This window comes from Corvus moneduloides, chromosome 1 (assembly GCF_009650955.1).
Source record: "Corvus moneduloides isolate bCorMon1 chromosome 1, bCorMon1.pri, whole genome shotgun sequence".
Lineage (NCBI taxonomy): Eukaryota > Metazoa > Chordata > Aves > Passeriformes > Corvidae > Corvus > Corvus moneduloides.
The window spans coordinates 130,970,365-130,984,167 of record NC_045476.1 but is presented as its reverse complement, the minus strand read 5'-3'; the positions used below and the strand labels follow the sequence as shown (position 1 = coordinate 130,984,167).

The following is a 13,803-nucleotide window of genomic DNA, read 5'->3' as shown; positions in this document are numbered from 1 at the left end:
GATCCCGGCACACAGCCGATCCCGGCACACAGCCGGTCCCGGCACACAGCCGATCCCGGCACACAGCCGGTCCCGGCACACAGCCACTGCTCGGGACACAGCCGGTCCCGGCACACAGCCGATCCCGGGACACAGCCGATCCCGGCACACAGCCAGTGCTCGGGACACAGCCGGTCCCGGCACACAGCCGATCCCGGCACACAGCCGGTCCCGGCACACAGCCGATCCCGGGACACAGCCGGTCCCGGCACACAGCCAGTGCTCGGGACACAGCCACTGCCCGGCACACAGCCGATCCCGGCACACAGCCACTGCTCGGGACACAGCCGGTCCCGGCACACAGCCGATCCCGGGACACAGCCGGTCCCGGCACACAGCCGATCCCGGGACACAGCCGGCTCCGGCCCCGCCGGGCGGAAGCAGTTCCCGGACGCTTTTACCTCAGGCACTCGCCGGCCACCTCGGCGCTCGCACGGCGGTCAGGCACAACGGCGGACTTCCAAACCTGGGGTCCTGCCGGCGGGCAGGGCCTCGCCTGCGCGGGCGAATGAGCTAAGAGTGCGCCGCGCACGCGCACGCCCCTCTCTTCCGGCGCTGACCATGGCGGACAAGGAGTGAGTCTCGTCCCGCCCGCTGCTATCCGCCGCCATCCGTGGCAGCCGCGCCTCCCGAGCCCTGCCCACACCGTCCCCGGGGCCGCCGCGCCTCCGTCGGGGCTGGGAGCGGTGGGAGGGGAGGGACCGCGCGGTGGAGATGGAGCCGCCACCGGCTCGGCCCTTCCGCAGGCGGCGGCTGCGGCCGCCGGCCCTTGGCGGGATGGGGAGGGGGATCGGGCCCCGAGCGCCGTCGCCGCCGGGCATGTGGGGCCGGGGCGGCTAGTTCCTCCTGGCTGGGCGGGCGGACAGGGCTGTGTTGGGGTTACAGCAGGGAGTGGTTGCCGGCCGGGCTGGTGTAGGCGCTCGCCAGGATGATTATGGCTCTATAAACGCTGTTCTGACAAGTTCTGTCGCGTGTAAAAGTTAAAAATCTGCAGGACAAGAGGGAACGGGGCAGAAACTAATATACAGGCAATTCGCCCGAAGTTGAGGAGGAACTTCTTTGCCGTACGGGTGACCACACACTGGAGCAGGTTGCCCAGAGAGGTTGTGGAGTCGTCCTGACTGGAGATGTTCAAAACCCATCCGGATGCAATCCAGTGTCCTGTACTCTGGCATGACCCTGCTTGAGCAGGGAGGCTGGACCAGATGATCTGCTGTGGTCCCTTCCAACCCTGACCCATTCTGTGATAATCTGGGCAAGCTGAGAGTCCTGTGAAATAAATTTCACAGTACTACCAAATTAGCTTTTCCTCTTCAAGCACCTGTTGAAATGTTCATTGGTCAGAGAGAAGTTATTTTGAAATAACTTTGTTTTATTATCAGTTGTAGCAAAGTAGGACCAGTCTTTGTAGTTACGACTTAGTGCAGCTCTGGTTGGTCTGTCAGGCTTCCTTGTCTGGAAAATGTGGACAGTGCAGGTTCTGAACTAGAACATCACCCAATTCAGTCCCAGGGAACTGTCCTGGGACACTGTTCTAGGCCTAGGAACAGTGGGGATGAGGAAGACACAGTGAAGTGGCTCAAGGCACCGGGGCCTGCACATGTGTTTCTGAGAGTTTTGATGTTTGTCATATGTAACGTCTTTTAGTTCTTTTCTACCAACTAAAAGTTTTTATTTGTGTTTTCATTTAGAGTAAAGAAGGTGCCCTCTGTGCCCGAGAGCCTGCTGAAGAAGCGGCAGGCCTATGCCGTTATGAAAGCCAAACGTCAGAAGAAGATTTTGGCTATAAAAAAGGTGAATATTCTCTGATCCTTTGACTCAAATTGCTGTGCTGCTGCAGTAGCAGCTGTTGCTACTGCTGATGTGGTGCAGTACAGAAGTTCACAGTGTTGAGACCAGCATGTTGGTATTTTCTTAATTGTTGGATTAAAATATACTTTTAGTGGCTGATAACAAAGTTTGGGCAGAGTTAAAGGTAAAGTGTACCGCTGTCTGTAACATTGAAGTTAGTCTTGTTCAGGGCAAGAGGTTATAGCCTTTGTGAGGGGGAGCTTGATGTATGATCAGAGAATCCTAGAACTGTAAGGGGTTGGAAGGGACCCTAAAGATCATCTAGTTCCAACCCTCCCTGCTATGGACAGGGACACCTCCACTAGACCAGGTTGCTCAAATATCCAATCCAACCTGGCTTTGAACACTGTTGGTGCTGGCCCATCCACAGCCTCCCAGGGCAGCCCGTTCCAGTGTCTCACCACCCTCGCAATAAAGAATTTCTTCCTTATATAACTTAAATTTCCCCTCTTTCAGTTTGTGCTTATTACTCTTTATCACCACAGTTCTGGTGAAGAGTCAGGAATAATAATATTGTTTGCTGTATAACAGCCTGCCAGGTTCTCTGGAGCATCACTGAGGGCTGTTCTGAGCTGTGTGATACTGATCTGTGTTACTTGTGGGAAGTTCTAGAATATGGCATGTTACTTGAAGGTGATTTTCATGTGTTAAAAGGAATTATCTAACTTCAAACGATTTCCAATTTATTGCAGTACCGCAAGGCACAAAGGAAGCTCATCTATGCAAGAGCCCAGGCTTACCACAAGGAGTACAGGCACATGTACAGGCAGGAGATCCGTATGGCCAGGATGGCCCGGAAAGCTGGCAATTACTACGTCCCAGCTGAGCCGAAACTGGCATTTGTGATCAGGATAAGAGGGTAAGGTCGGATACAGATGTAAGCAGGTTTATATTCAAAAGCACTGAAGTTGGCTTTCCTGGTACCTCTCTGTTTGGAGGGCTTAAATACTTTACCAAGATAAAGCCTCCTACCAGTGGCTTGAGAAGTTGTCGGTATATGCTGTATATGCCCCAGAGGTGTGTTTAATTAAGGACTAAATCATTTTGCTGTCTACTGTCTTTAGGAATCTCTGCTTTTAAGAAGACAAGGCTGCAAGTACATGCAGACAGTTATTCTTTCTCAACTTTAACTTGATAAAATTATATGCCCCTATTCCCAAACATTCTGCTGAGTTTTCCTTCAAGTGTTTGTTTTGTTCTACTCCGGTAAAGTGTTACAGGGAACTAAAAAAAGGTGTGATTGGAAGGATTACATTCATGACAGCACAAGGGTAGTTCTCAATTGTTCCAGTGTAATACTTATTTCAATTCTTTTCATGGAAATAGATGTTTTAACTTCACACTGAAATATGTAGTGATAGTAAGTTAATTTACTAAGCTTGCTTTGTGTAATTCACAAAATGTATTTTCATATGGGAGCAGTACTATTGTATTTTGGGGCCTTTTTTTTAACCTGATACCTAGTGTTTCTGGGGTGTTGATGATTCAGGCACTTTCCCTTTCTTCTCCAGTACCAATGGTGTCAGCCCAAAGGTCCGCAAGGTTCTGCAGCTTCTTCGCCTGCGGCAGATTTTTAACGGCACCTTTGTAAAACTCAACAAAGCCTCTATCAACATGTTGCGGATTGTTGAACCCTACATTGCCTGGGGGTGAGTGAAAGGCTCAGTTGTACCTAATCAGGGTGCAAGTGTTGAGCGGCTTTTGCATTTTGCTATGCTAGACTTGCACAGCTTTTTTATTTTCTGTGTGCTTTCCTGTCTTTGCATTGAAAGTGTGGTTAAGGCAGTGCTTTAAAGGTAATGGCTGCTAGATATGATTGCACTCTCATACTGGTGTTCTTGGGAACTTGGTGAGAGATTTGCTTCTCTGTTGCTTTTGTATTTACGTTTGTGACATGCTGAAATGATCTTTAGTTGTTTGGTATGGAAGTCCAAATCAGGGAGGTTAACATTAACTTGAAATGTGGCTTGCAGAGACTTACAATTCTTTTTTTGAACGTGACTGTTTCAGTTACCCCAACCTCAAGTCTGTGCATGAACTGATCTACAAGCGTGGTTACGGCAAGATCAACAAGCAGCGCATTGCTCTGACTGACAACCGCCTGATCCAGAAACGCCTTGGTAAATTCTGCTGAGCAAAACAGGAAGCCAGCTGGTTGCCTTGGGGTGATCAGTGCAGTGCTGAGCTGGACGACTGTCCTTATGTGTCACTGGAGTACACTGGTGTTAGGTTATGATCTCTACTTCTGTCTTAATTGCTTAATACAAAGCAAGCTGGGAGTAACTTCCATCATAAAGTATTGAAAACAGGTGTAAAGAATCAAATTTTAGCCTTTTAAATGTGTAAAGTTAAATGTAAACTTCTTGACCTTTAAGGGGTCAGTAGATCTTTGAGTAATGACAGTGTGCTGTAGTATGAAACAGTCATCATGGCTCTGAGCTTTCAAACTTAGAGACATTGTATCTTTGACTTTTGTGATCTGGTAAACAGACTTTTTAAACTTACTGAAGGAAGAACTAGGTAGTAAAAGTAATCAGTGTATTCAGTAAAAAACAAAGCATGGTAAACAGTTGTTGGGATATGGGCTGCTCTAGGAAGCTCCCTTCTTTTGCAGTCATGCCAGAATGAGTGAAAGTGATCACTTAAGTCTCTCCCTTTTTTGGCACTTGATTGGCATTTTTCTTCAGATAAGGCGTGTTTCTTTTCCTGTGCAATAGATAAACAGATTCTAAAGGTATCTATATTCTGTTGTAATCTCTTTTTAGAACTCTTATTTTATGAGAGTTAACTTGTAACATGTTGCTGAAGACTCTGGAAGGGCATTAAGGAAGCATGCTGTAGCATTATTCAGCAGCCTAACTTAATAGTGAGTTTCCCTGAGTTACACATAGCTATGGTTTAGGTGTATTTAATCAAACTTTTCTCCAAAGAGCAGTCTGTTTTCCTAAGATTCACTAAGTGTGGGTTTTTTGTTGTTCCTCACTGCCGGCAGCAAATATTTAACAGTTGAAACTGATGCCTCTTGCCAAATGTGCCAATTACATGTTGACTTGGCTGCAGTTAATCCATTTTAATTGGAAAAGTCAGCCATTCAGTTTCATGACAAAGTGAGTGCTTTCTGACTTCCTGAAGTTTGTCAAAATAAGTAGGCATGACAGTAACAACGTGGTAATTTTTAGTTTGTTACTGACCAGTGCCTATGTAGTCTTTCTGAAAGCTATGTCTGAATTTTAGGAAAGCTTGGCATCATCTGCATGGAAGATGTGATCCATGAAATTTACACTGTTGGCAAGAACTTCAAAGTTGTGAACAACTTCCTTTGGCCCTTCAAGTTATCCTCTCCTCGGGGTGGAATGAAGAAGAAAACTATCCACTTTGTGGAAGGTGGGGATGCTGGCAACAGAGAAGACCAGATCAACAGACTCATAAGGAGAATGAACTAATGGTGAGATATTGCCCAAAGCAATCAACTGTTCAGCTCTGCAGGCTGCTGTCATTATTTGTCAGACATTCAAGTTTAATAGATGCTCACTCATTCTTGGGTGGTACCTACAGTATAAAGCTACTTGAACAATACAGTGTTCTGGTTTTATTTTGGAAGTCTTACTAAAGCATAAACATTTGGGAAGTTGAATTGTCTCTGTAGCTGATAATGTTTAGAAAATACAAACATTACCAATAACTTGTTTTAAAGCCTTATTTGGTTTTATGATGGGAAGCCTTGAGATCTTGGCTAAATCTTTCAACCCTCATTAATGACCTGTTAGTATCATCAAAAACTTGTGTTTGCAAGTACGGTGTTTTTTCAAGTTTTCTAGAAAAGCCTGATTAAGATTGGTGTAAATTTTCAGCTTGTTCAAGCTTCAGAATGATTCATTTAAAGCTTTCATGTCTGGTGACCAAGTTGGTAATTTTGAAAGACTTGATTTGCCCATTTGAGTAGTCTATTCCTTAGAAATGAGAAGGTTTATTAGCACTTGAAATGATTTAAGTGACAGCTGAGTCCTAAAGGTAGGACCTACTCCAAACAATCTGTCTTATCTATTGTTGTCACTCTCCTGTTTCTGCTTTGGTGAGAAGTCTGTGCCATTCAAAGCCAACACTTTTTTCAGATTTCTTGTACTTCCCTTTGCTTTTTAGACACTAAACTAGCTTCAGTGTTGTCCATATCTTAGTTTCAGTCAAGGGTAAATATCTTTTTTGCTTTGACAGGTATGCTGGAATTTAAGAAAACTTCATTGTGTTAGGGTGTTTGGAAAGGACATCAAACAAAGACCAAATTTTCCTCAAACTAATTCTTCCAAAGTCAAAATGGTTTTTTTGGTTGGCTTGTTGGGATATATGTGGGGTAGGGTTTTGTTGTTTGGTTGTTTTTTGTAGGGTTCTGTTTTTTCTTTAGATCAGATGTGCAGTTTAGTTCTGAATTTCTAGCTTCAGGGGATGGATTCATAAAAAAAAAAATGGGTAGTGTTGTGGCTTTACAGTTTAAAACTGGTGCAGTTGCATTTGGATGAGTTCTCAGAAATTAAAGTTTTTGAAGGGAAGGAAGTTTTACCTTGCTTTGTTTTGCTGTTTGGTTTTTTTTTTCTCAAGTCTTTTAAAAATATTCTTAAAGCCAAGGCACAGCAAATTGAGCTCGTTGGGTCTGCTGTCTGTCCAAGGAGCTAAAGGAGATCTAGGAAATACTTTCCATTTGATTGACAGTGGTTATTGAAGCTTTTTTTGTAGGCTGCTGATTTCCTCAGTTCAAGCTCCTTGCATTTTGTGCTGTTACTTCCCATCTGTGAAGTCAGCAGAGTTTTAAAGCACTGGTTACATGGCACGTGGAAATTTGAACTTTAGGAGAATGGTTCCTTACTGAGGACAGTGTTCTTGCAAAGCTTTTTAGCTCAGCTATGGGAAGATGTTGGTAACTTTGAGAAGCAGAATTGCTGTAACGTTTGGTGCCTGGGGTGATGTTAAGTTACTCCCACTACTATTGTAGAAATTTTGCTGGAAGAAACTTGAAAGTTCAGTACTGGCAGATGTGTCCTTGAAGTTAGTGCATAACCAAGGCTGAGGAGGACCTTATGCTCCTGTCTGGTTTCTGAGCATAATGCTGTTTTTAATGGAAACACACTGCAGCTTTTCTGTCAGTGTAGATCTTTCTCCTCCATCTTCCCTGCTAAATGTCTAACCCAACGCTTAGATTGTTCACTTCTGAAGGAGGTGAGCAATGTGGCTCTGTTTTCACTCTTGCAAACCTTGTGGTCTGCAATTCAGGCTCGAGTGCATCCATGTTACATTCTGCACATTCGAAGCCACACCACTTTACCAGGGTTTCTAACAGAAGGCAATGCCAGGGCTGACATGCTGGCCAACCCTGCGTGGGTAGGGCTTCAGCCTGACAGAATTGCACAAGCCAAGGTGTCCCATGGTTTAGAAAGAAGCAGGAAAACTCCTTGCTAACAGCATTTTTGTATCCACAAATGTCAGGTGTATATTGGTAGTCTTGTTTTCAGGAGCCTTCCTACAGGAGGGAAGCTTCTAGTTCGCTATTGCAGTCACTGTAAATGCCTGTGAAGGTTGGTATATTGGCAGAGAAACAAGGGATATTAATTCATCTGGTTGCTCATGTTTCTCACTGGACTTGTAGCTCAGCATCCCTTGTAAATGGCATACATTAAAGCTTTACTTCGTCTTTTAATTTGGAAAGTGACCTTGCAGTTTCTTATTTTATGCTTATAAGCAGTTTTTACACTTTTTCTGCAAACATACATAACTAAATCTGAGATAAATTGATTGTTCTCATCTCTTCCACTTTCTTTTCCTGCTGTTGTGGACAGAGAGCATGTTTAAAATAGAAGTAGCCTACACATAGAAAATAGAAGAATGTTGTATAATTTCTACTGAGGCTGTGGCCAAACTGGAGTAGTAAGATCAGGTGACATACTGGCAGTATTCTCCAGGTAATGTCACGATGAGGGGGCTGTGTATCTGAAGAACAGTATTCCTCTTTGCTATAAGTAGATAGTTTCCTGCTATTTGTCTTTATTTTTTTACTACTTAAGTCATAGTCTCAAATGAATTTAAGAAATAGACTTCCAGTACTGATTCCTTTGAATAGATTGGGAGGAAAGAGCATAGTACTAGACAGCAAATGTTGACAACTCAGTATTGGCAACATAGTGAATGTGATTAATTTTTGGAGCAAACTTTACAGGAACTGGTCCCAAGTCAGCTTTTTGCTTTCAGTTTTGTATCTAAACAGTCTCCGAAATGTGCTTAAAATGAGAATGCAGCAAAAGGTAGAATATGTACAATATCTTGGCATGTCTTTAAATATCAAGTGTAGGTACCAGCAGTTCAAGGTAGAAATGCTTATCCTGTTAGGTCTGGTACTCAAAGTCTGTGTTTTCAGTGAAGAGATATTAACGTAGAAGTTAGTTATCGTGTGCAAGACTATTGCAGTCTTCAATCCAGTGAAATAAAATGAGTGTTTTCAGCCCAAATTACAAATTGTGAAAATGTATTACTTTTTCATGTGGCCAGAGTTGTTTCAGATCTACATGTGCCTAATGATACCTTTTTCTTTTTTGCCTTGCAGGTAAAGATGCCCAGCTGCAATATTTCAAAGTCTGGTCTGTTAATAAAACAATCTTGCACAAAACAGTCTGTTGTCTTGATTGGTCTCTTTCTTTTGAAGTGGCGGCGTTTGCCAGGTTCACTTTGGAGTCGTGTTTCAAAGAGCCACAGTTTGAATTAGCAGTATGTAGATACTGCTTAACCTTCATCTGGAGGAAGAAAATTTGGAAGGCTTTGTGCAGGTAACAGATGAGGTTTTGAGGGGCAACAGTTAGTTACTTTTGGTGTGATTAAAACGTGCAGTAAATGACAAACTGAGCTGTGTGCTGTTGAGTGGGCAGGGTCCCTGATTAGTTGTAGTGCACCAGAAAGCTTTGTGAGAATCTATGTAAAGAAGCAGCAAAGTGTAAATCTGTTCTTAACATCTTAAGATCAGAGAATCATAGAATGGCCTAAGTTTGAAGGGACCTTAAAGGTACAATCTAGTTTCAATGCCCCTGCTGTGGACACCTTTCACTAAACCAGATTGTTCAGAGCTCCATCCAACCTGGCCTTGAGCACTTCCAGGAATGGGGCATCCACAACTTCTCTTGGCAACCTCCTCCAGTGCCTTGCCACCCTCACAGCAAAGAATTTCTTCCTAAAAATCTAATTAAATCTACTCTCAATTTGAAGCCATTGCTCCTTGTCCTGTCCCTACATGCCCTGGTAAAAAGTCCCTTTCCATCTTTATTGTAGGTTCCCTTCAGGTGTTGGAAGGCCACAGTTAGGTCACCCTGAAGTCTTGTCCAGGCTGAATAATCCCGGTTCTTCTAGCCTTATGGGAGAGGTGCTCCATCCCCCTAACCTTCCTAATGGCTCTCCTCTGGACTTGTGCAAACAGGTTGATGCCCTTCCACTGCTGGGGACCTCTGAGCTGGATAATTACTTCCAGCTTTGAACACCATCAGGTATTTTTTACCAAAGGAAGCATAAAATAACTTTACAAAATAGTAAATTTTTTTCCACATTCTAGGTACTTACTCAGTTTAATTAGATAATTTGTTTGCAGTGTTCTACTGCAGATATTTTGGAAGTGGAGAGCACAGGATTCACGAGGATATGAGCAGTTGCTGATAATGTGTAGGTGTAGCAGAAAGAAGGGACTTGTAAAACATGTAATTGCATTTAAACTGTTTTCTTATCTTGCAAGCACTACTGGAGGAGTCTTAGCCTGCTGAAGCATTTGGTGCAGCAGATCAGTAAGTTGTGTCTGCTCTGACTGAAATGGTTTTTTTCAGGTCAGGTACAGGCAGTGAAGGAGCCCTGTATAAAATTCACTGTCACTGATTTTTGTGCCAATTTCTGCAACAGCTTATTTTTGCACTTCAGTTTAAATAAAACTTAACAACAATGCTAGTTTATTGAAGTTTGTCAGAAGGTAGTTTTTAAGTAACATGGGAATTTATGATGGCAGTTTAACTAAAAATAGTTGAGTGCTTTTGTTTGTAAATGTGTTTGGTCATTGGCAAAAGAGCTGAGTGTCAGCCAGTGGGTTAGTGTTTCCAGCTATTTGAACAACCAAATTCTAAAACCTGAACTGGTAATTCCCCTATTGTGAGTCAAGCTCCTAAATGCACTATCACAGCTGCTTGTGTCTAACAACAAAAGTACCAACACCTTAGTCCATTTAAGCTAACTGCACTAAATCAGAAAAATTTAGCGTTGCCTTGTGGCTATTCAGTGCAAGTAATGGGAGTACATGCTTGAAAGAGGTTTAGTGAGTGGATGAGTTGGAAACCATAGAAGTATTTCATTAGGCATCTTCATAAAGGGATGTTTTACAACGAAAAAAAATGCATTTTTATAAATTGCTGGATGAAGGGAAAAAATTTTACAGTGAAAATTATAATCACTTTGCATAGTTAATGGAATTTATTTTGTAAGAGTACAGTCTTAGTTCAGTTTAGAATTGCACCAATGAGCAATGAATTTTGCATGTTAGGGGGATGTACCCAATAAAAATCTGTTGACTGTGGCATCCCTGTTCATTTTTTTCAGTTGTAGTTTGTCCACTACTTCCCTACAGCATTTTCAGTTATTTTCCTCGGACCCACACACATCTTCTAGTATATTAACAGACAAGCATTTTGTGAACATAATGAACCCATACAAATGGATAGCAGACATTGTATGATAGGTATAGAGAATAACATATTAGCTCATTAAATTAATCAGTGCTGTAGGAGTTTGTTTGTCTGATAAGAGGGCTATATAGGTCCCAGATTTTGTTTTAAGTAGTACATGGGCTAAAGCATTAGTGAGGAGAAAGTTAATTTGGTTTTCATGGTACTTAAGCAACTCATTTTTCTTGCCCCCCTCTGAAATTCTCTTTCAGATAACAGCTGCAAAATGTTAGTACATAGTGTGGAAACTAATACTAAACTGTAGCTGTGTTTAAGCCACTAATTTGGTGTAATTGGTCACCTTTTATAGCATAGCTTTCAGGATTTTTGATGTTGCTTTTCAGGCATGTCCCATAGTAGGTGTTTACAGAAACAGCTCACAATCTGATAGCTAAGGTCAGAATTTGCACTGGAAATGTGGTGCAATCCACTTACTCAATGCATGCATTTTGGAGCATTTATGAGGCAATTTAAGTTAAAAATGTAGCAGCTAAAGACAGTCCTGAAACAAAAAATAATTCAAATCCTTTGTCAATGTTCTATGATAAAGTTCAGGTTCTTGGAAACGTTGTTACTTGCTCACTATCCATAACTGCCAGCTGCTGACACATTCTGAAATAAAATTTCTGTGAACTCCGCTCCCCTTTCAGAATGACCAACATCTTCCTGTTAGTTCCTCAGAACTGAAGCCAGAAGCTTTACCTAATAGCTATTGGAGAAGAAAAGGGAGACTGAAATGCTAACAACTCACAAATTTTTCAGGCATGCTAAGGTTTTTATGCTTTACAATTAATTGATATGCCTTTCTTTGCTGGTGTCCAGCTCATAACAGCCTGTTTCACTATCACCAAGTGTAAAGTCATACATCTGGAAATGGAATGGGAGCCCATCCCAAGGATCGGTGTTTCGAGAGAAAGTTAGGAGACATGATGGATGGTCAGCTGAACATAAGCCCCCACTTGGCCAAATGCAATTCTTGGATGCTTTAAAAAGGGAATATCAAATGATATGGGGGAGGCAATACTACTTTTGTTCCAGTAGTGCTTACACTAGTGCCAAATGCAGTATCCAGTTCTTGTGCCAAAAATCAAGCACATGCCTTATAATATACTCAGAGCTTGCTTTAAAGGCAGACATGGTTACAAAATGAGTATCTACCTATAATTGCCTCCATGAAGAAAAGTAGTTTGATAATAGAGAATTCTTTGATCTAACAAAGCTGTAATAGGATGAAATGTCTTGAAATTGAATCCAGAAAAATGTTGGGCTTTAAGCAAACAATTTTAATGGAACATAATTAGAGACTGGAACACTTAACCAGTGGTGTGCCACATTCTTTGTTAGTGGTCATTTCTAAATAGAAGCTTGGGGTTTTTCTTTCTTGCTATACTTCCAAGAGATTTGTTGAGGACAGTCCTGGTGCCTCTCTTGCTCAGCAGAAGTTACTAAATGCAGGCCCTTCAGGTACTTGATAGATACAAGTCAGAGCCTTGTTTTAAGGTGTCTAGCCACCCAGAGTGACATTCAGAATGGTAATGGTGAGTGTTACATGCTTCACAAGGGAACTTGGACTACAAAGTCCAAGCATAGTGCAAAAAGTAGCAAGTCGCTTAAACCTCAGCATAAACAGGGCTCAGGAGAGAGATGGTAGGGCTTCACATACCTCTGTGAGCTTTGCTGCTTCTGCCTGTTTGGAATCCAGATCTGGCAGCTCTCTTCTAAGTATTGGGACCCATGGGCTGTTTCAAGAATTGAATAGCACTTACCGTTCATGTTGAGTCCCCAGCAAGCAGAATGGTGTTCCTGTTTCATACAATAGGTTTGCTTACACTTAGGCGATGGGTTTGTTCAAACCATTCCTCCCATGTCCCATTTTCCAGAAGATTGTCCTTTCCACAGAACTATAGGTGAGAAAAATCTCAGCATGTTGTTCCTATTGAAGCTGCACCAAAAGTCTAAGGCAGGCAGAGGATCACAATTTTAGTTTAGATTAGGAAACTGCAGAGCAGACAGATATGAATCTGAAAACAGTCAAGCTTAGAAGAGAACAAAATCTTAATCTCCCAAATCCCAGGCAAAATGTTCCGCTTAACTAGTTTTGTCTGGTCTAAGTCGTAGTGAGTATTTCTTTGTCTTCATGGATCTTTTGCATGATTATGTCCACTCTCTCTTGTAATGTTCCCATTCTTGGCACACTTGATTTTTTTCTAAAAGCATTTGTACTACAACAGACTAGTCTGGGCATTTTAGATCCCCAAAACATGCAGGTTTAGATGTAAGTAAGCTCTTACATGTAGCAGTTTTTCATGAGTGAAAAGTCTGAAAAATGAACTACTGGGCTCATGAAGTGCAAGTGCTAAGAACCAGGATGTTCAGAAACAATTTTCTAGCATAGTTTTTAGTCTGTCTGTAGATGATCACACCAGCCATTTCTAGCCTAATCAGTGAAAACGAAGTACTTGTGACCTTGGCCATCTTGCAAATAAGAGCAAATTTCCAAAGTCCTGAGCTGTAAACAATATTCCCTGATTTATTTTTCTAAGGGTAAAAAATCTGCTTTTGCATGTTTTTGCAGTCTGAATACTAAGTATTTCTTCATATAAAATATTAATTGCAGCAAATATCTTTCATGATTAAATAAATAGGTACTTGGAGGAAAACAATGAGAAATAAGGGCGTGTGCAATCATAGAGCCATGGGGTGTATATGGAGAGGAAGTCACATGCAAAATGAAGTCTCTGGTAGAGGAGGAAAAGGGAGCAGAGGGAAGTGTAAGCAGCAGTGTAACTCTTCACTTGGCTTAGCACTGTTTTGGCAGTCCAGAGGGGCTGTAAATCCAGTTTAACTAGCCAGCATGCCACATGCTTTACATGCCTCCCATCCTGAGTTGCTCTGGCAGTCGGAGGTGTGTTGAACAACTTAACTAGTCCTTGGAGTCTGCCTGGAGTATTGGATGTCTCCTGGTGAGTGTGTGCTGCCCAGGCCCTGCAGCACTGTCATGGAGCTCTACCCATGGCACATTTCCACTCTTGCTGCACTTTGTTAGGAGCTCTGCAAGGATTACCTCACTGACATATCTGATGGCAGCTATTACCCACAATATTATGCTCTTTACTGCACTATAAAATCCAATTGAAGATTTCAAGTTCTGATCACTCCAAATATCTCATGAATAGAATAACAC

At 42.4% G+C, this 13,803-nt stretch overlaps 1 protein-coding gene across 1 annotated transcript; it reads left to right on the top strand.

Moving 5' to 3' along the window:
• The first annotated feature begins 512 nt into the window (after positions 1-512).
• Positions 513-8,541, top strand: RPL7 (ribosomal protein L7). The gene is made up of 7 exons (XM_032127571.1): positions 513-614; positions 1,731-1,833; positions 2,583-2,749; positions 3,402-3,539; positions 3,901-4,010; positions 5,125-5,335; positions 8,477-8,541. Exons 1-6 carry the CDS (start codon positions 601-603, stop codon positions 5,331-5,333), a joined length of 741 nt encoding a protein of 246 aa, XP_031983462.1. The 5' UTR covers positions 513-600; the 3' UTR covers positions 5,334-5,335; positions 8,477-8,541.
• The last annotated feature ends 5,262 nt before the right edge of the window (positions 8,542-13,803 follow it).